The 20,003-nt window shown below is 39.2% G+C and overlaps 1 protein-coding gene across 6 annotated transcripts in view; it reads left to right on the top strand.

The window, feature by feature from the left end:
* Rad9 (cell cycle checkpoint control protein Rad9) overlaps nt 1-20,003 on the top strand; it is an 822,739-nt gene that overhangs the window by 589,827 nt on the left and 212,909 nt on the right. For all 6 annotated transcript variants that reach the window (XM_067084341.1, XM_067084343.1, XM_067084339.1 and 3 more), the window contains one exon: nt 12,477-12,648. In XM_067084341.1, the coding sequence (XP_066940442.1) occupies nt 12,477-12,648 (172 nt within the window). The remainder of the gene's footprint in view (nt 1-12,476; nt 12,649-20,003) is intronic.

Below are 20,003 nucleotides of genomic sequence, written 5' to 3'. Positions count from 1 at the left end.
TTGGTGGGTCCTCTTCGGGTGCCTCCTCGCTACGGGCTTGGTACAGTTTCAAGAGGTTTATATGCAGCCATTTGGCCCTCCTTTTCCCGCAGTCTACTAGATAATTCAGGTCCTCATGCTTGCCCAAGATTTTGTGGGGCCTGAGAAGTGGGTCTCAAGCCCAATCCACCTGGTGGGCCATTTAGGACAAGCTATGGTGCCCACTGTCTTGGGCTGGTTGTGTCGAGGGCAGAGCTTATAGGAGGAACAGAAATGTCCCCGCTTCCCGAAGTCGTGGCAGACTTCATGGCGGAATTCCCACCGGGGCGCGGTGCCCGCTGCTGGCGGTTAGGGGACAGGTGCAGGAGGTGGTGGAGATGGCCGCGAAGGGTGGTGAGAGGGGGTTGTGGGCTGATTCCGGCATTGGTCTGAGGAATGCCCTGGCCTTTTGCAATAGCCACATGTCAGATTCTTCCCCGAGTTCCTATTCTTGGGGGAAGTAGATCCCCTGAGGAAAGGCGGGGGTTAGATCTTCCGCCCCATTGATCCCTCCTGAGGGTGTGGGTTGCCCACATATCAGCTATGCGGCAACATTCCGTTAGTGTCGCAGGAGCCCTTTCTACTACGTGCATGGCCAGAGTGGGAGGGGTGTAGTGCAGGAAGTGTTCCAACTTGAACTTTTCGAGTACCTCGGCTGTGCTGGTGGCCCCTTTAGACTCGAGCCATTTCGCTAGCGCCAGCTCCGAGTGGTACGCCCAATCTGACCACGTCTGGCCTACATCTTTTGTCTGCCCTCTCCATCGTCTCCTCCAGCACTCAGGGGTGATCTCGTACGCCTTGGTGACAGCTTGGCATACGGCCTCCCAATCTCCCTGGTCCTCCACCGGGAGGGTGTGATAGGCAGTCAGTGCCTTCCCTCCGAGGAATTTTGTAAGGACAAGGGAAAGTTCAGTGGGGAGAGGGTGCAGCAGTCTAGGACCCTTCTGGACAGTCTCGCATTCATATATATATATATATATATATATATATATATATATATATATATATATATATATATATATATATATATATATATATATATATATATATATACACACATTCATACATACACATATATATATTTTTTTTTTGGGTACGAATACATAACTAAAAGGAATGCAGGTGAAAAACTTTTTTTTTGCATAAAACGAAATAATATAGAAAACACCAATAAATACAGATATATAAAAACTTGTAATAAATATAAAACTAAATATAAAATCAATACAGAATACTCACTCGTAATCCTGACTCTTCGTTCTATTCTTGTTTTCTCCCTCCATTGAAGAGTCTTGCATTTTTTTCCTCTCGACATGACGAGGTACAGGTGGAGGAGGGAGACAAGCGCCCTTACTGCAGATGGGCCGCCCTTCGGTGGTCCGCTGCGCCCTCCAGTGTCCCTCGAGTGGGCCCACTCCAATATATGACCGCAGTGTGGTACTTGCGGTCACACTCCCCGAACCTGCAAAGTGCTACCTTGCAGGTGCGATGGGCCCACTCCAATATATGACCGCAGTGTGGTACTTGCGGTCACACTCCCCGAACCTGCAAAGTGCTACCTTGCAGGTGCGACAGATGAGCTTCATATATATATATATATATATATATATATATATATATATATATATATTTTTTTTATATATATATATATATTAAAATAAATAATCATTCTATATGTATTATATATAATATATATATATATATATATATATATATATATATATGATATTCAATCATTTATCTTCTAACATTCTAGTGATATTCAATCATTTATCTTCATTTTGCAACAAACGGGAAGTCTCTATCACAATATTTCGCATTATGGTGAATTAAAAAAAAAAAAAACTTTTTCCTTCCATCCGAGTGCGGTAACTCTGCTGAAAACCTCAGAATTTCTTTAGTCACCTTGTCGTAATTTTTGCACCGTTTTCTATTAGGCCTTACATAAAGTGTTATACATGAAAATGTGCGCAATTTCATTTAGAATACAACAAAAAATAACTCATGGTTGTAGCTTTTATCAGTTTTGAAATATTTTCATATAAATCTCGATGTGCCAAAATTTAAACCTACGGTCAACTTTGACTCGACCGAAATGGTCGAAAAATGCAATTGAAAGCTAAATCTCTTACATTCTAGTAAAATTCAATCATTTACCTTCATTTTGCAACAAACGGTTAGTCTCTAGCACAATATTTCGATTTATGGTGAATTTTCAAAAAACTTTTTCTCCGCGTGCGGTAACTGCTGAAAATCTCAGAATTTCTTTAGTCACCTTGTTGTAATTTTTGCACCGTTTTCTATTAGGCCTTACATAAAGTGTTATAAATGAAAATGTGTGCAATTTTATGTAGAATACAACAAAAAATAACTCATGGTTGTAGCTTTTATCAGTTTTGAAATATTTACATATAAATCACGATAAGTGCCAAAATTTAAACCTACTGTCAACTTTGAGTCGACCAAAATGGTCGAAAAATGCAATTGTAAGCTAAACCTCTTACATTCTAGTAATATTCAATCATTTTCCTTCATTTTGCAACAAACGGTAAATCTCTAGCACAATATTTCGATTTATGGTGAATTTTTGAAAAAATCTCTTTCCCTCCCTCTGCCCGCTGTAACTCTGCTGAAAATCTCAGAATTTCTGTAGTCACCTTGCCGTAATTTTCGCACCGTTTCCTATTAGGCCTTACATAAAGTGTTATACATGGAAATGTGTGCAATTTCATTTAAAATACAACAAAAAATAACCCATGGTTGTAGCTTTTATTAGTTTTGAAATATTTTCATATAAATCACGATAAGTGCCAAAATTTAAACCTACGGTCAACTTTGAGTCGACCGAAATGGTCGAAAAATGCAATTGTAAGCTAAAACTCTTACATTCTAGTAACATTCAATCATTTACCTTCATTTTGCAACAAACGGGAAGTCTCTAGCACAATATTTCGATTTATGGTGAATTTTTGAATTTTTGAAAAAAAACGTTTTCCTTCCCTCCACAAGCGCTAACTCTGCTAAAAATCTCAAAATTTCTTTAGTCACCTTGTCGTAATTTTCGCACCGTTTTATATTAGGCCTTACATAAAGTGTTATACATGAAAATGTGCGCAATTTCATGTAGAATACAACAGAAAATAACCCATGGTTGTAGCTTATATCAGTTTTGAAATATTTTCATATAAATGACGATGTGCCAAAATTTAAAGCTACGGTCAACTTTGACTCGACCGAAATGGTCGAAAAATGCAATTGTAAGCTAAATTTCTTACATTCTAGTAACATTCAATCATTTAACTTCATTTTGTAACAAACGGGAAGTCTCTAGCACAATATTTCGATTTATGGTGAATTTTTGAAAAAATCTTTTTCCTTCACTCCGCGCGGTAACTCTGCTGAAAATCTCAGAATTTCTGTAGTCACCTTGTCGTAATTTTCGCACCGTTTTCTTCGCACCGTTTTCTATTAGGCCTTACATAAAGTGTTATACATGAAAATGTGCGCAGATTCATGTAGAATACAACAAAATATAACTCATGGTTGTGGCTTTTATCAGTTTTGAAATATTTACATATAAATCATGATAAGTGCCAAAATTTAAAGCTACGGTCAACTTTGACTCTACCGAAATGGTTGAAAAATGCAATTGTAAGCTAAAACTGTTACATTCTAGTAACACTCAATCATTTTCCTTCATATTGCAACAAACGGGAAGTCTCTAGCACAATATTTCGATTTATGGTGAATTTTTGAAAAAAAATTTTTTCCTTCCCTCCGCGCGCGCTAACTCTGCTGAAAACCTCAGAATTTCTATAGTCACCTTGTTGTAATTTTCGCACCATTTCCTATTAGGCCTTACATAAAGTGTTATACATGAAAATGTGCGCAATTTCATGTAAAATACAACAAAAAATAACTCATGGTTGTAACTTCTTTCAGTTTTGAAATATTTCCATATAAATCACGATAAGTGCCAAAATTTAAACCTACGGTCAACTTTGAGTCGACCAAAATGGTTGAAAAATGCAATTTTAAGCTAAAACCCTTACATTCTAGTAACATTCAATCATTTACCTTCATTTTGCAACAAACGGGAAGTCTCTAGCACAATATTTCGATTTATGGTGAATTTTTGATAAAAACTTTTTCCTTCCCTCCGCGCACAGTAACTGCTGAAAATTAAAAATTTCTTTAGTCACCTTGTCGTAATTTTCGCACCGTTTTATATTAGGCCTTACATAAAGTGTTATACATGGAAATGTGCGCAATATCATGTAGAATACAACAAAAAATAACTCATGGTTGTAGCTTTTATCAATTTTGAAATATTTTCATATAAATCACGATAAATAGAAAAAATTCAACCTCCGGTCAACTTTAACTCGACCGAAATGGTCGAAAACTGCAATTGTAGGCTAAAACACTTACAGTCTAGTAATATCCAATCAATTATCTTCATTTTGCAACAAATGGGAAGTCTCTAGCACAATATTTCGATTTATGGTGAATTTTAGAAAAAACTTGTTTTTACGTCCGCGTGTTACGAATTCATGCATCATTTTGTGATAATATTTTCTCTGTGTTGCTTTGATCGTTTTACAATTTGTTATATACCAAAATCATCGCAATTTAGTGTACAATACAATAAAAAAAAATAACTAATTAGCTTTAACCGTTTTGCTCACAGTGCGATTTGTATACAATTATATATGAAATTTTTTTTTGCGGTCATATATTCCAATATTTATATATGATAATGATATATTTTTCATTTCTGATGGTTGCATACTAATCTTCAGGCAATGACAAAAAAAGGAGCCAAAAATGAACTCTTAATCTTGAAAACTAAGCGTTCTGTGATTTTTTGAAAAAAACTTTTTCTCCGCTTCAGCGCTAACTCCCGAACGCCGCCGGCATACGACAGACACCTTTGTAAATAGAGGCTCGGCGTTAAAGGGTTAATGTAGCAAAACACCAAAAGACAAAACTAAACAAACTCCAGGAAGTTCACGACACCATTGAATAAGTGCTTTCATACGTAGTTACGTGCTTTAATATTTTTTGCTTTGTCTGTTTTACTGTACCATATTTCATTACAAGTTTAGTTGACTCTAAGTATGATTATCACACATTATAACAGTACACAAGAGAATATTATATCACTATTGATGTTTCAACTCTGATCACCATAAAAATATATAAAATCCGAATTTCATATGTAGGCAACACAACACCAAACAGGCTGTAGCAAGTTTACCCACACCATGGTAATAGTGTGTACGTACATGTTGCTATTTTTCTTATTTTTTTTCTGTGCTTGATTTACTGTATCATATTTTATTACAAGTTTAGTTGATCTAAATCAGAACAGAGTGGGGTACGTTTCAGTATCCCAAGACAAAACTTATCAATTCTCTCTACCTAATAATGCTTTAATATTCTAGTAGGTCAGAAAACTAAAAAGAGCTGGCAGTCCCAATGGGAAAGTATTGCAACAAATAAAAAAATGCGCAATATTACATCATCATTGTCTCCTGGGTCATATCTGTATATGCCAAGGAGACAAGAAACGATGTTATGCAGATTGAGGATTGGACATACTAGACTCACTCATGGGTTCTTGATGCCCCATGAAAATCCTCCATTTTGCGATGACTATATCGTGCACTTGACTTTAAGATATTTGCTGGTCGAGTGTCCCAGCCTTGAGAATTTGAGACGTAGTGTCGTAGGGTTGTGACAGAGAAGGCAATAATTTTGTGATTTTTAGTGACTCGAGAAGTGCCATAGAAACTATTCAGAGTTACAAACCAAAAAATAATAATATTGTACAACAAATTAAGTTATTACTTCATAAATTATATAATAATTGGAAAAATGTAGAAATATGTTGGATGCCTGCCCATATAGGAATGAAGAGGCTGATAAAGCAGCCAAAGAAGCAATCCAAATGACAAGATCAAGTGTAAATATCCCTGTTATGTAACACACATAAAGGTGGGTATTATAAGTAAATGGCAATATATATGGAATGAAGAGCCTGGGAATAATAAATTAAAATGAATAAAACCTGATGTTTGAAAGTGGAGTTCATCATATCAAAGAGAGAGAGAGAGAGAGACATGCACAATTAATTCTGACACATCTCCATATAGGCCATACTTGTCTGACACATGGACACTTAATGAGCAGCCCACGTGGCCCTGCTCCCGAGTGCTCAGAGTGCAAAGTGATAATAACGGTCAGATGTGTTGTGTGAGTGCCCAAACTCTGACCAACAGCGATAGTCAACTTTTGGAAATAAATCAATAAAGGAAATTTTGTCAGAATCTTTTGCATTTTCAGCTGTTCCGATTTTGATGTTTACGAGTAACTGTGATTTAATTAATAAAATATAAAAAGTAAATAACAAAAGTACAAAAACCCTTAGAGCATTTATTGAATTATAAAAACAACAAAATTCTAAAATGTTGGTTAACTTATTCTGAATTTTAATATGCCTTTTTATTGTGTATGTATGGAAACTTGAGTAAATATATTTATTGTGTGTGTGTGTGCGTTCCAGTATGAGAACATGTACCTTTGTGCAGTTTTTAATTCATTTTCATTCAGTTATCATCATACTAAAAGATCTATTTGGTCCCAGTGCTTGGCCTCAGGCCTGGACCTCATATTTTATTTTAATCCTTCGGGCCAGCCCTATGAGAGTTAAAAGTTAGCTCAGTGGCCTGGTTAAACTACTCTAATATTAATAGTAGTTGATTCTAAGTATGAGTGTCACACATGTCGTAACAGTAAACATTCTCTAAGACAATGTTTTATCACTTCACTGTTGATATTTCATTCTCTCTCTCTCTCTCTCTCTCTCTCTCTCTCTCTCTCTCTCTCTCTCTCTCTCTCTCTCTCTCTCTCTATTACCCTACGCACATGATTGCATTTTTTATCTTTTGGTTTGAAAGAATAAAAATGGGAAGATACAATAAAAACATAAACAAAAATACTGTAGCATAAAATATAAATAAAAAGTGAAGGAGTGTGTGTGTTACTGTACCTCGGCCTTCAGTGTAAACATACCTCAGTTATTGCTCTCTCTCTCTCAGTACTGTACATATCATTAATAAAATGTGAATTACTGTATCATAAACATAAAAACAGAAAACCAAACAAGCTCTCTCAAGTCAGGTCTAGCTAGCCCTCTTCACCCATCCAACACTGCATCGTCACCCCCTTCCAGACCTAGAAACTGCTCCTCAGCTCCACCCACCTTCCAAACAATACCTCTGAGCCTTCCTCTACCCAGCCTTACTGGCCCTCCTCTTCGGTTAGCACCACCGCACTCCGAAAACCCTCTCTTGGTCAGTCCAAGTATAGACAGTGTTACCAACATTTTCTTGAGGTCACACAGCATTGCCAACCACCAGAGAGTTTTTTTCAATTTGTTTAAAGTTTACATATGTATATATATATATATATATATATATATATATATATATATATATATGTAATTATGTAATTATGTATATAATATATATATATATATATATATATATATATATATATATATATATATATATATATATATATATATATATATATATATATATATATATCAAAATGTGATTGCTTCTGTTCCCTCTTTCATAAAACCATAGAGACTTGTTTATTATCAATGGAAGCATTGCCAAATCTGTGTCCTTCTCTTGTTTAAGATGCTAGTTTTTTTAATGTTGCTTGACTCAATGAAGAGCTCTCGAAGCTAGTAAGGTAATTTGGCCTAATGGTGATGCTGAAGCACTCTTGAAATCAGTTTTTCACTCTATAGAAGCCCTTTCCTTTGCAGAACTTGGCTCATTTACTGCTCCAGGTGAAACATCACGTTACCCTTGAAGGAGAATGGATCTTGATGAAGCATTGGAGTATTTCCCTTGCTTTGCTTTCATAGAGTTATTTCAGATGCTTTGGGAGAATTGTCACATATGTTTACTAATTCAGTTTTAAAGAAACAAGAGCAGTTGTGTTCATAATTGTCTTGTATAGCATCTCCAGCTCAACAGTCAGGAGCTGTTGTAGATGATCCTCATCAGCATCTCCTTAATTCCAAAGTATTTAAGGTCATTGCTGAAGATGTTTCACATCATGAGAATAGAGAATTTTTAGCTCAATCTTTCAAGTCTTCTTTCAATTGTCCTGCACCTACTCCTGTGGCCAGTCCTGCTCCAAAGTTTCACATCGTGTATCAACCCAAGCAGTCTTCCAGTTGTTTCACTTCTAGTAAGCCCTTTTGAAGTAGTCAAACCTGACGTTATAAAGGAAAGAATTGTAAAGGCAAATGCAACTGATGGTTTGAGCCCTCATGTTACAGTAGGAGGTTGTCTACAGAGCTTGTGGGGTGTCTGACGAAGCTTTAGAGCAGAACCTTAGGTGAGGAAGGTTCTCGGGGAGGGATGCATTGTACCTTTTGCTGCATCTCCTCTGTTGGCGTCACCGATATCCATTCTTGTGTACTGTTATGTAGAGAAATTTTGAGTTTTGCAGGAGATTGTACAGTGGTTACACAAGGAGACAATTGAGCCAGTTTTAGACAAGTCTCCAGGGTTTTACAATCACCTTTTTCTCATTCCCAATGCCTTGGGGTGCTGGAGACCAATATTAGCCGTTTCCAGTCTCAATAAGTTTGTTTATCTGACTCCATTCTCAATGGAGTCACCCAGTTTGGTTCTGGCAGCTGTCTGGAAGGGAGACTGGATGATTTTTGTTGATATGCAGGACTTTTACTTCCATGTCATGATCCATCCTCAGCCTTGGAAGTATCTACGCAGAGACCTACAACATTGAGCTGGCCCAGGTGAGGACCATTGGAGTCCTATCATGATGCAGAGATGTACCCAGAACCGTTAGGGAAGGTCTTGTCTTACATAGCACAGCAGGTAAGCTGTCTGTTGGCGAATGTCATTCTTAGGCACAGTGAGTCCTTTCTCTCAGTGGTCCAGCGAAATGTCTCGCACAAACTGGCTGTCGGTAAGGAACAGTCTGTTACAGGACTCCTTGGGTCACATCCTTCCAGAAAGTCTCCAGGAGGTCAATGAAGTGAGGAGAGGAATGCTGGGATACCCTCTTCTCTCAGGCCTCCTCCTACCAAATCACCCATCAACTGAGGGGATGAGCAGGACTGCCCTGCTGGGCAGGTGGAGTAACAGTAGCAGGAGACATTCCTCCACGAGACCCAGGTACAGACAGCAGAGCCTCAGGAGTGGCCCCAGCAGAGGGGGAGACATGGCTCCTCAGTTGTTTCAGTCGACCCAGCCAACCCACAGAAGGAAGAACTGACCAGGAGAAGAAACCCCTCTCAAGCTACCATAGGCAGGGGGGAACCTAACCAACAAATTGACGCTGTGGCAGCAATACGGGGAAGTGGAGTGGATGATAACCCTTTGGGCCTATGAAAGCCCCTCTGGCTCCTCTCCCCATCCCTTTCCTAAAAACCAGACTCGCTGAAGGGGAGAGCTCTGCAAAAGGAGATTGCAGCAATGCTACAGAAGGGGGTGGTGGAGGTTGTGTCAGACAATTCCAGATTTTAGTGGAGAAAACATCCTAGGGGTTATATCTGGTTATAGACCTGTCAGCCCTAAATGAATACCTGTGATTGAGATGCCCCAGTCAGTCCTGGCATCTTTAAGAGAGGGGGACTTCATGATTTTGGTAGATCTGTAGGATGCCTACCTCGACATCCCCATTCACCCAAGCTTCAGGAACTACCTACAGTTTATCACCAAGGTGTGAACTACCAATTCAGGGTTCTCTTCTTCAGCTTATCAATGGCAACCCAGGTCGTCACAAGGGTCTTCATATTGGTCTCCTCCAGGTCACATTCCAAAGGCATCTGACTGTGAAGATACCTAGATGACTGACTGATCCTCACCTCATCTTGAGAGGAAGTGGTGAAGGCATTGGACATCATCCTGGACTTGTGCCAGACATTGGGCATCATGGTGAACCTCCCAGTTCCGAGTTAAACCCCAAGAGGAACATCTACCTGTGCATCATGATAAACACAGACTCCTGGACATCTCTCTCGACTTCCTCTCCAAGACATCCCCACCAGAAAAGCAGTGGCATATACTGCTGGGACACCTGAACTCTCTTGAGAAACTGGTCCCTCCAATGGAAGATGAAGGAGACCTAGCTGCAACTGGAGAAGGACCTCTCACAACCCATACAAGTGACAGAGAAGGTGGTGGAGAAACCCAGCCAGCCTAATGTTGGAAGGTCCCCTCAGTAAACCAATGCTGGAATTCTTCTATCCCTTACAAAAAGGGTAGGTTGCATACCTCAATGGACATGGCATTTCGGGGATGTGGGGTCCCAGAGAGATGGAGAAGCACATAAACCTCCTCAAGATGAAAGTAGCATGGTTAGTGCTCCCGTGCTGTCAGCATTCTTGGAGGGCTACTTGGTTGTCATGATGAGCGACAAGACAATGGTGGTAGTGCTTATCATCAAGCAAGGAGGAGTGGTCTCTCCCACCCTGTGTTCTGAAAGTGAGATTGCATGAGTGGTTAGCCTCCCGGTACCTGGGATTGTTGGCCAGGTACTTTTCATGAAAGGAAAGTGATGACAGACCAGCTCAATAAGAAGGACCAGGTCACTGGGACAGAGTGGTCTCTCAACCAGTCTGCTGGACCTGTGGAAGGCCCCACAATAGACATGTTCACAACAGCCACCAACACCAAATTGCCTGAAGAGTTTCCCAATACCAGACCAAAGGGCAGTAATGCGGGAAGCCTTTCAACATCTGCAGGACAATATGGAAGTATGTCTTCCCACTGTTCAGTCAGCTGTGAAGGGTACAAAACAGGCTCTACCAGCCCCAAGGCCTTCGGATGGCCCTGGTGGCACCCCTGTAGCCACAAGTCAAGTGGTGTGCCAGTCTGCTGCATCTTCTGATAGGTGTCCCAAGGGACCTGCCATAGCCACCCAACCTTCTGGTACAGGAGTACAACAGAAGGTGCCAAAGAAATATAGCTGACTGCCAACTTCACAGTTGGATGCTATCCAACAGCTCCTTAAAAAAAAGGGCTTTTTGAAGGACTCGGCAGCGACCATCAGGGACACCCTCAGACCCTCCTCGCTTAGAGTTTATCAGGGGAAGTGGACAGAGTACTGTTGCTGGTGCTGTCAGAAGGGCCAGGATCAGCTCAAGACTTTTGTGAAGGAGATAGTGGACTTCCTGAGGAAAGATAATCTCCCATTCAGTGACTGCCATAAGGGACACAGAGCAGCCCTTGCACAGGTATTCCAGGTGAGGGGCATCAACCTGTCAGCCATCATCAGGGGCTACCAGAAGTAGTGCCCCCTGTGAGAGATGCAGGCACCGAAGTGGAGCATTACCAAGGTCATCACTAGCCTATGAGCCCCCTAGGAGCCTGTTTGACAGGCCTCAGACAGGGACCTCACTCTGAAGACGGTGTTTGTCCTGTCACTTGCATCTGCCAAGAGTGTTGGAGAGCTGTATGGCTTCTCATGTCTTTGTTCACCCCAAAGGTTGGTGTTCCCTGCCCTTGCAGTTTGTCCCAGCCAAGACCCAGGACCCCTCAGTCCTGGACCTGAGATTCGAATGATTCTCAACTCCCTCCTTGCAGGACTTCATTGAGGAAGATGGGGAGGAGATGATGATGTGCCCAGTGGGAGCCTTAAGGCAATACCTAAAGAGAACAGCCTCTCTGAGACCCAGTTGTAAAAGGCTGTTAGTCATATGGGCAGAATGAAAAAGCAAGTCTCGAAGAATACTGTCTCCTGAGAGAAGTCATCTCTAGGGCCAACAACCCCAACAGGGACAGGGGAGAGTACCCAGCAAAAGCAAAGGCCCCCCAACATCAAGGCCCTTTGGTCACATACAAGAGGAACCACTTTCCCCTACAGTTGCTAAAGGCAGGCCTGTGGAAGCATCAGACCACCTTCACTTCCTTCTACCTGAAGGATCTTGCCCACAAGTCTCTGGACATTTACACCTTGGGCCCCATAGTAGCACCCCAACAGGCTGGGCTCCGAGTCTTCGTCCTTTTTTATTGGTGTTCTAATGCACATCTGCTTTCAAAAGTTAAACCATTGCAGTAGTGTTCAAGATTGGCACATGAAACATGAATTACTACACTTATTCCCCATTCCCTTGCATTGGGATCAGTCCAGTATTGTTCCATGTCAGCTTGACAAAGTATTTTTCCTATTCAGCTGCTGGGCATACATGTCTAAAATTATTTTTTGGGTTATCATAGATATTTGATCTGTAGCTCACTTCAAACTCATGTATCAGACCTATGGCTTTGTATTTATTCCAAGAATTGGACATTCCTATCAGTGTCTAGACTTATGTTAAATGTTTGATATTCTGCAACTCAATACAGTACTTTATGTTTATGGTTTTTTCATTTCTGTAGCTAAAAATCTCTTTTTTGCAGATCCTGCAAAAGCAATACATACTGTTCTGACAATGGAAGCTGCGGAATTTGATGGATATGATATATCTGCAGAATGTGAAGTTACATTTTGTCTGAAAGAATTACGAGCTGTGCTGACATTTGCTGAACCAGTTAATTTACCAGTATCCTCCCATTTTTCTGCTCCTGGAAGGTAATGGTTGACAGTATATGCAAACTTATAAGAATTTTTTAAATTACTGATTATGATGATTCCTCTAGTTGTTCTGTTCTATATCCTTGTGTTTTGCCACGTGTAGAAATATTGCTGCTTCACAAATGGTGACCATTACATAAAAATGTGAAACAACTGACAGCCTTGCTTACCAGAAGCTAATTTCAGGTATAAACTTGTTATAAGAGTCAACAGTATTTGTAACATCTGAATTACCTTCAGATAGATCCCTCATTTTCCTGGCCAAATTTTCTAGCGCCTTTTTGGTGTTTGGATCGTAATGACAGACTGTACCTGTCACTTTGTTACACTGGTTTTGTCAGGTTTTATTTTTTACTTGGTTCACTTCAGTAGCAAGTAAACCATTGCCTTAAAAGTACACTTCAGTTTGAAGTAGGTGACTGTAGACACATTTAACAAAATAGAGTGAGACCCCATGTCTCTCACTCACTCTACTCATTGTTTTTTATATCTTAAAAAAACTGAAAAGATGAGTAAATATTTTTGGCCTAAGTATCCTGGGTGGTGTGCAGTCGAATAATTTACTGTCAGTATTTTAGGAAAAGTTTTCCTTCGTAACTTCCCCTTGATGTAGGACCACCTAGAAGCAGTGAGGGGACTTTTGAACATGAAATATATTCCAGTTTAAGAGTCCATGTGTCCACATAATAGTTTATGCCTTTGGATTTATCCAAAATCATAAAATTTTTGGGCTTTATATATAAAAGTTATCATAGGTGGGTTTGGGATCCATACTTTTGGTTGTAAATATTTTTCAGTAGCCTGTCAATATACAGAACAATATACACACATGAACTTTATTGTGAGGTCATAAAAAATTACACTTACAAATTCCTTAGTAGGTGATGCAAAAGTCTTAGACTGTTAACAAAAAATTATAAAGCCATCTTGCTAATGATTTAATGAAGAAGTTCATGTTGTTGCTGCCATTCATGTTTTTAAAGTGATCTTAATATAGCTAGTTTTGATGTAAGTGAAGAATTGTTCCTACATTACAGGTTTTATGAAAACTTTTCCTTGAATAGAGTAGGATGACACTTTTTCCTTTCTATGAAGCTGTTTCCTTCCTACGATAGAAAGATTCCGAGCTTCTGTTATATAGGATGGAATGTGAAGATTATGCAACAAATTTATTTCCTTATTTATGAGAATCCCTTATACTGTATTTGGAAGGTAGACTCTTAGTATAGCATGTACAGTAATTGGATATGTGACATATAACTTTTTGGATACATGCTGGGAGAATGTTGCTAAGATCCCCATTGTTTGATGATTAGACCATAGGATGGCACAGTTTTGATTTGTGATATGCTCCTTGAAGTGTAGAGAGGATACTGTACGGTATTACCTTCCTCTAAGTTGCTTCTATATAAGGTATTTTGATGTTATGGCTTTTTTTAGTTAAAAGTTAAAAGGAAAAAAATCAACTGCATCTGTTCATGTATTTTTACATCGGTCAGCAACAAATGAATGTTAAAGCACTATAAAAAAGAGAAATCAGTCAAAAATTGCCAAGCACATAAGAAAGGTTCAAATACACAATATACTGTCCAGTAATGAAATGTACTGTATAAAATCATATGAAAACTTAAAAGTAAAAAAAAACATTCTCGTACATACAAGACATATGGCTACTGATTGCACTGTACTACTGTCTGTACGTGTACATTGTTCCAGTGTTCAGTTGTCAATTGTAAAAATACAGTAGTCAACAGAACAGTGTCAAATCACTTTGAAAGCAAACGTTAAAAATATGAAATAATATATATTTGCATCAGTATGATGTGTACACAGAATAAAACCGTCTAAAAGCTTGAAAATATAAAAATTATTATCTTTCTGCCATGTTGTGTCATTAACTCTTGACAGTAACTTCAAATGTGTGCTTGTGTGCACATTATTTGCAGTGTCATATTTGCATTGAATTTGTGTTTTCAGTGAAAGTGCCCTAGCTTTGAAGCAAGTGTCCATTGGAAAACAAGGTAACTTATGTTAAAACGGCACAAAAAAAGTGAAAAGATTGCTACCATAGCTCATTTTCTTGGATTGAGTTGCATGACAGTATCGATAGTCATTCATAATAAAGCTTGGAGTTTAGCCCTTATCAGAGATAATGGTGCAGGGATGAACACCACCACTACGAGTAAGAAAAGAGGTAAGACTGAAGAAATGGAACAGCTTTGTTCTCTTTGTATTGAAGGGCTTTGAGAAAGAGACAGAATTCAAGGGAAGATGAGGATATTTTATGCTCTTCAAGCAGGACCACAATCTTCACAACATCAAGATCCAAGGTAAAACTGCGTTGGCCGATGAACCATCAGCATCACACTTCGTCCAATTCATTTAGTTTTGTTAATATAGATAATCCCTTTCAATATGCACTTTTGAAACCCAAGTCACTGTGACTCTTCTTTTTATGGTGATTCTGCTGAAACTACAGCAATGGGTTCTTTATTTATTTTCTAGGAAATTCCTTCAAGCGAGACAATCTACTTTAATATGACCTCGATGATTAGGCCAATGACAAACTATGTCAGGCCTCGAGGCTTTCTTATACCTACCACTACCAGTTCTGTTACTATATACAAAACTAGTATGTGTTTCACCACTGCCATTCCTACTACCATTTTCACTCTTATTTTTTCCTAGGAAAAGCAGAATCGTCCTTGTAGGTACTGTGATCAGATTGATTTCTGTTATTTCCTCTTCACCCATTATTTTGTGAAGGGAACTTCTTAGCATTATTTTCTTTGACACAGTTTTGTCAGTGGGTGAGGGAGTGCTCATCCAGTGCTATTGGTATCTCCTGTAAGGAAAGTGATTTCAGTTCATCAAGATGAATTTTGAGCTCCCTTATCACCATTTTTTAAAACTCCTCAAGCAAGACCACTTCCTTCAACTTATCAAAGGAGTCTGTTTTTTTTTTTTTTTTTTACTTTTAACATAATATCATTTAGGAAGTTCAACAAAAGTCATACGTGGCTCTTTTCTTAAATCTCGAATTTTTGCCAGCATGGTTCCGGGACCAAGTCATAAGCCCTAGGAATAATTGATTTTACAGAGTCATAATCTGAGAGAACAAAACTTCTCTTGAAGTATTATAGACTCTCTCAGCCTTACCCTTCAGCTTACACTGGACCGTAGTGGTCCACGTTGCCTTCAGCCAGTTTAATTTCTACGCTGTCTTTTCGAATGAAATGAAAAAGTCAGAAACATCCTCCTCATTAAAAAGTGGGACTGATTTCAAAGCATGCTTTAGCTCAAACCTATTGTTATTATTATTATTATTATTATTTTTTTTTTTGTCTATCACAGTCACCCTATTCAACTGGGTTGATTTTATAGTGTGGGGTTCTGGGTTGCATCCTGCCTCCTTAGGAGTCCAGCAGTTTTCTCACTATGTGCACTGTTTGTAGTAGCACACTTTTCTCCATGTGTCCTGGAGCTACTTTGGCATCTAGTTTTTCCAGATTCCTTTTCAGGGATCTTGGGGTCGTGCCTAGTGTTCCAATGATTATGGGTACAATTTCCACTGGCATATTCCATATCCTTCTTATTTTGATTTTCAGGTCTTGATACTTATCAATTTTTTCTCTTTCTTTCTCATCTACTCCAGTGTCCCATGGTATTGAGACATCAATGAGTGATGCTTTCTTCTTGATTTTGTCAATCAACGTCACGTCTGGTCTATTGGCACGTATCACCATATTTGTTCTGATACCATAGTCCCAGAGGATCTTTGCCTGATCATTTTCTGTCACTCCTGCAGGTTGGTGTTCGTACCACTTATTACTGCAAGCTAGCTGGTGTTTCTTGCACAGGCTCCAGTGGAGGGCTTTTGCTACTGAATCATGCCTCTTTTTGTACTGGTTCTGTGCAAGCGCCGGACATTTGCTTGCTATGTGGTTTATAGTCTCGTCCTTCATATTGCACTTCCTGCATATGGGTGAGATGTTATTTCCATCTATTGTTCTTTGGACATATCTAATTCTTAGGGCCTGATCTTGTGCCACTGTTAGCATTCCTTCTTGAGTTCTCCCCTGTGTAGCCATTGCCATGTTTCATTGCTTGCCAGTTCTTTAGTGTGTCTCATGTACTGTCCGTGCATTGGTTTGTTGTGCCATTCCTCTGTTCTGCTTTTCATTCTCCTGTCTTTGTATATTTCTGGGTCTTCGTCTACTTTTATCAGTCCTTCCTTTCGTGTCATGTATAGTCTGTCTGTATTTGCTCTTGTGTGTAGTGCTTTGTGTATTGCCATGTGTTTTCTAGTTTTCTGGTCTATGCAGCGGAGTTCAGCCTTCGTCCACTCCACTTCTCCTGTGCTGTATCTGATTATTGGTACTACCCATGTGTATATGGCTTTCATCATGTTTCCGGCATTGAGTTTTGACTTGAGTATCGCCTTAAGTCTCTGCATATATTCTTTCCTGATCGTGTCCTTCATCTCTTGGTGTTTTATATCCTCTCCTGCTATTATTCCCAGGTATTTGTATCCTGTCTCATATATGTGTTTGATGCTATTTTTGTCTGGAAGCTTTGACCCTTCAGTCCTAGTTGCTTTGCCTTTTTGTATGTTGACCAAGGTGCATTTTTCTATTCCAAACTCCATCCTGATGTTCCCAGATACAATCCTTACAGTCTGGATTAGGGTATCTATTTCCTTGATGCTCTTACCATACAGCTTGATGTCGTCCATGAACATCAGATGGTTAATTCTGTTGCCTCCTTTCTTGAGTTGGTAACCAGCATCCATTTTCTCCAGTACTTTTGTCATGGGAATTGTGGCTGCTATGAAGAGTAGTGGGGACAGTGATTCACCTTGAAAGATCCTTCTCCTGATGTTAACCTCTGCTAGTCTTATCCCAGAGCTGGTGAGTACTGTATTGCAGTTGCGCATTGTATTTTTAAGGCAGCTGTATCATTTTGTTTTATTAGGAGCTGGTCTTTTGTGCCCCTACACTTCCTTCTGCAGCCTTTCTGTTGGTGGGGGATGGGGTTTGTATCCTCTAGGTAGTTGTATAGCCTTTCACTGATGATACCTGTTAGTAACTTCCACATTATTGGTAGGCAGGTGATAGGCTATATTTCCCTTGTTCTTGTCTTTCTGTACTAAGGCTGTTCTCCCAGTGGTCATTCATTTTGGCACATGGTGGTTTGTGATGCAATGCTAGAGTTGTTCTGCTATTTGTGGGTGTTGGGCCTTGAAGTTTTTGAGCCAGTATCCATGGACTTCATTGGGATATGGGGCTTTCCAGCTGGGCATTTTCTTTAGTTGGTGTCTGACTGTGTCAGTCGTGATCTTGGTGAATCTTTGTTCTCACCATTGCTTCTGCCTTGACTTGCTGGAGCCATGTTGCATGTTTGTTGTGTGATACCGGATTGCTCCATATGTTTTCCCAGAGTCTCTTACTTGGTACGGCTTCAGGAATTTCCTGGTGGTTGTCTTCCCCTCTTAGTTGGCTGTATGGTCTTTCCTGGTTAGTTCCAAAGAGTTTGTTCTGTTGGTATCCTTTATTCCTGTTCATGTACATTTGGATCTTGTGTGCTTTGGCTTTTATATCTTCTATTGTGTTGTGTATTCCCTTCTCCTGTACTTTGTTTAGCATACGTTAGTTTAACCAGACCACTGAGCTGATTAACAGCTCTCCTAGGGCTGGCCCGAAGGATTAGACTTATTTTATGTGGCTAAGAACCAATTGGTTACCTAGCAACGGGACCTACAGCTTATTGTGGCAGAACAAGTGCATTTGAAGCGGCAAAAAAGACAATGTATCAAAACCAAAAAGAACCTTGCAACACAAAAAATTTGCTTGTTCTGCCTTATAATAATAATATGAAAGATATCCCTCATCTTCTTAAGAATTTTGGTGTTAATGTCGCATTTAAGAACAATAAAACAATGAAAAATGTACTTATCAAGAACTCCCCTGACAATACTAAAGGGTGTGTATATAAAATTCCATGTAAGTCTTGTAACAACTTTTATATTGGCCAAATTGGGAAAGCACTTGAAAAAATAATTGAACAGCATAAGAAATGTATGAGATATGCACAAGGGAACAGTGGTATATTTGTACATGTTAGTGAGAACAATCACGCTATCAACTGGGAAGGGGCAAAAAGGATTGTACATTCTAATAATGCACTGGAAAGGAATATCATTGAATCTAGCTTTATAAAAGAAAGTTACAACCATAATATGAATATCAGTCAAGGGATGTATAAACTTGATCCTTTAATATCAAAAGAAATTTGTAAATTGTTTAAATTTTATGGTAGGCAGTAGAGATGTATGAAAATAGGATTATCATATTTGTAAACACAGTACAGGGGTAGCAGTAGTAATGAGTTTCCAAACTCTGCCTCCCTGACACCTGTCAGGTGTGGATCTTGAGGCATATGGTTTGTTTATCAGCATCGTCCCCTGAGAGTATATTGTGATTTTTAGCCAAATGAGTTTTGAAGGCCACTCCTACCTCGACACCGGCTTGAGGGGGATATGTAGTCTCTAACGGTTGTGTATGTTCGTCAGTACTGTTCCTGTAGTATATATTTTTGTGACTTCTCATACTCTGTATCAGTCCTTCGTCAATGGCTTGAAATAAAGTCGAAACCGGTCAGGACCTACACCCGTTTCTTATTTTTCACCTGTGGTAATGTGATATATATATATATATATATATATATATATATATATATATATATATATATATATATATATATATATATATATATATATATATGCCCACAGATTAAACACTTCTTTGAAGTGTTACGTATCGTGTCTTTGCGATCTACCTTCAGGAGACAATGGCATTTCTGACCCTTATTCCCCCTCTAACACTCAGCCCACACAGACCTCCCCCTGACACTCACTCTACTTTTTCCTCTCTCTCTCGCCCTCTCGCGGCTTTCGCCTCACGCATTCCCTCTCTCTCTCTCTCTCTTGCATTCCACATTAAAGAAATGAAATGGATCATCTAAGGAAACGCAATCTTTCGTACAAAAATAAATTTATTATTTAAAGCAACCCAACAAGTAATGAATAAACAAAGCAAAGATTAAAATGCATCATAAATGAAATTATCAAGTAAAAAACATCTAACTCAAGATTTAGTCTCAGTCCAACTAAAAATCTGATTGTGGCTAATAGCCTGCAAATTCAAAAACTCTCACATACTCTATCTTAGACATTGTAAGTCTAGTCTCAAAAGTCTACCACATGAGAAATTTAGACACTGCAAGGTTTGCATCTTTCTCTCTATAATCACACCATCATGATAACATCATGTCACCACAATGTCATCACCACC

The sequence above is a fragment of the Macrobrachium rosenbergii genome, chromosome 41 (genome assembly GCF_040412425.1).
Source record: "Macrobrachium rosenbergii isolate ZJJX-2024 chromosome 41, ASM4041242v1, whole genome shotgun sequence".
Classification (NCBI taxonomy): Eukaryota; Metazoa; Arthropoda; class Malacostraca; order Decapoda; family Palaemonidae; genus Macrobrachium; species Macrobrachium rosenbergii.
Note: the sequence above shows the minus strand (reverse complement) of the source record. Positions and strands in the feature narration are given on the sequence as shown.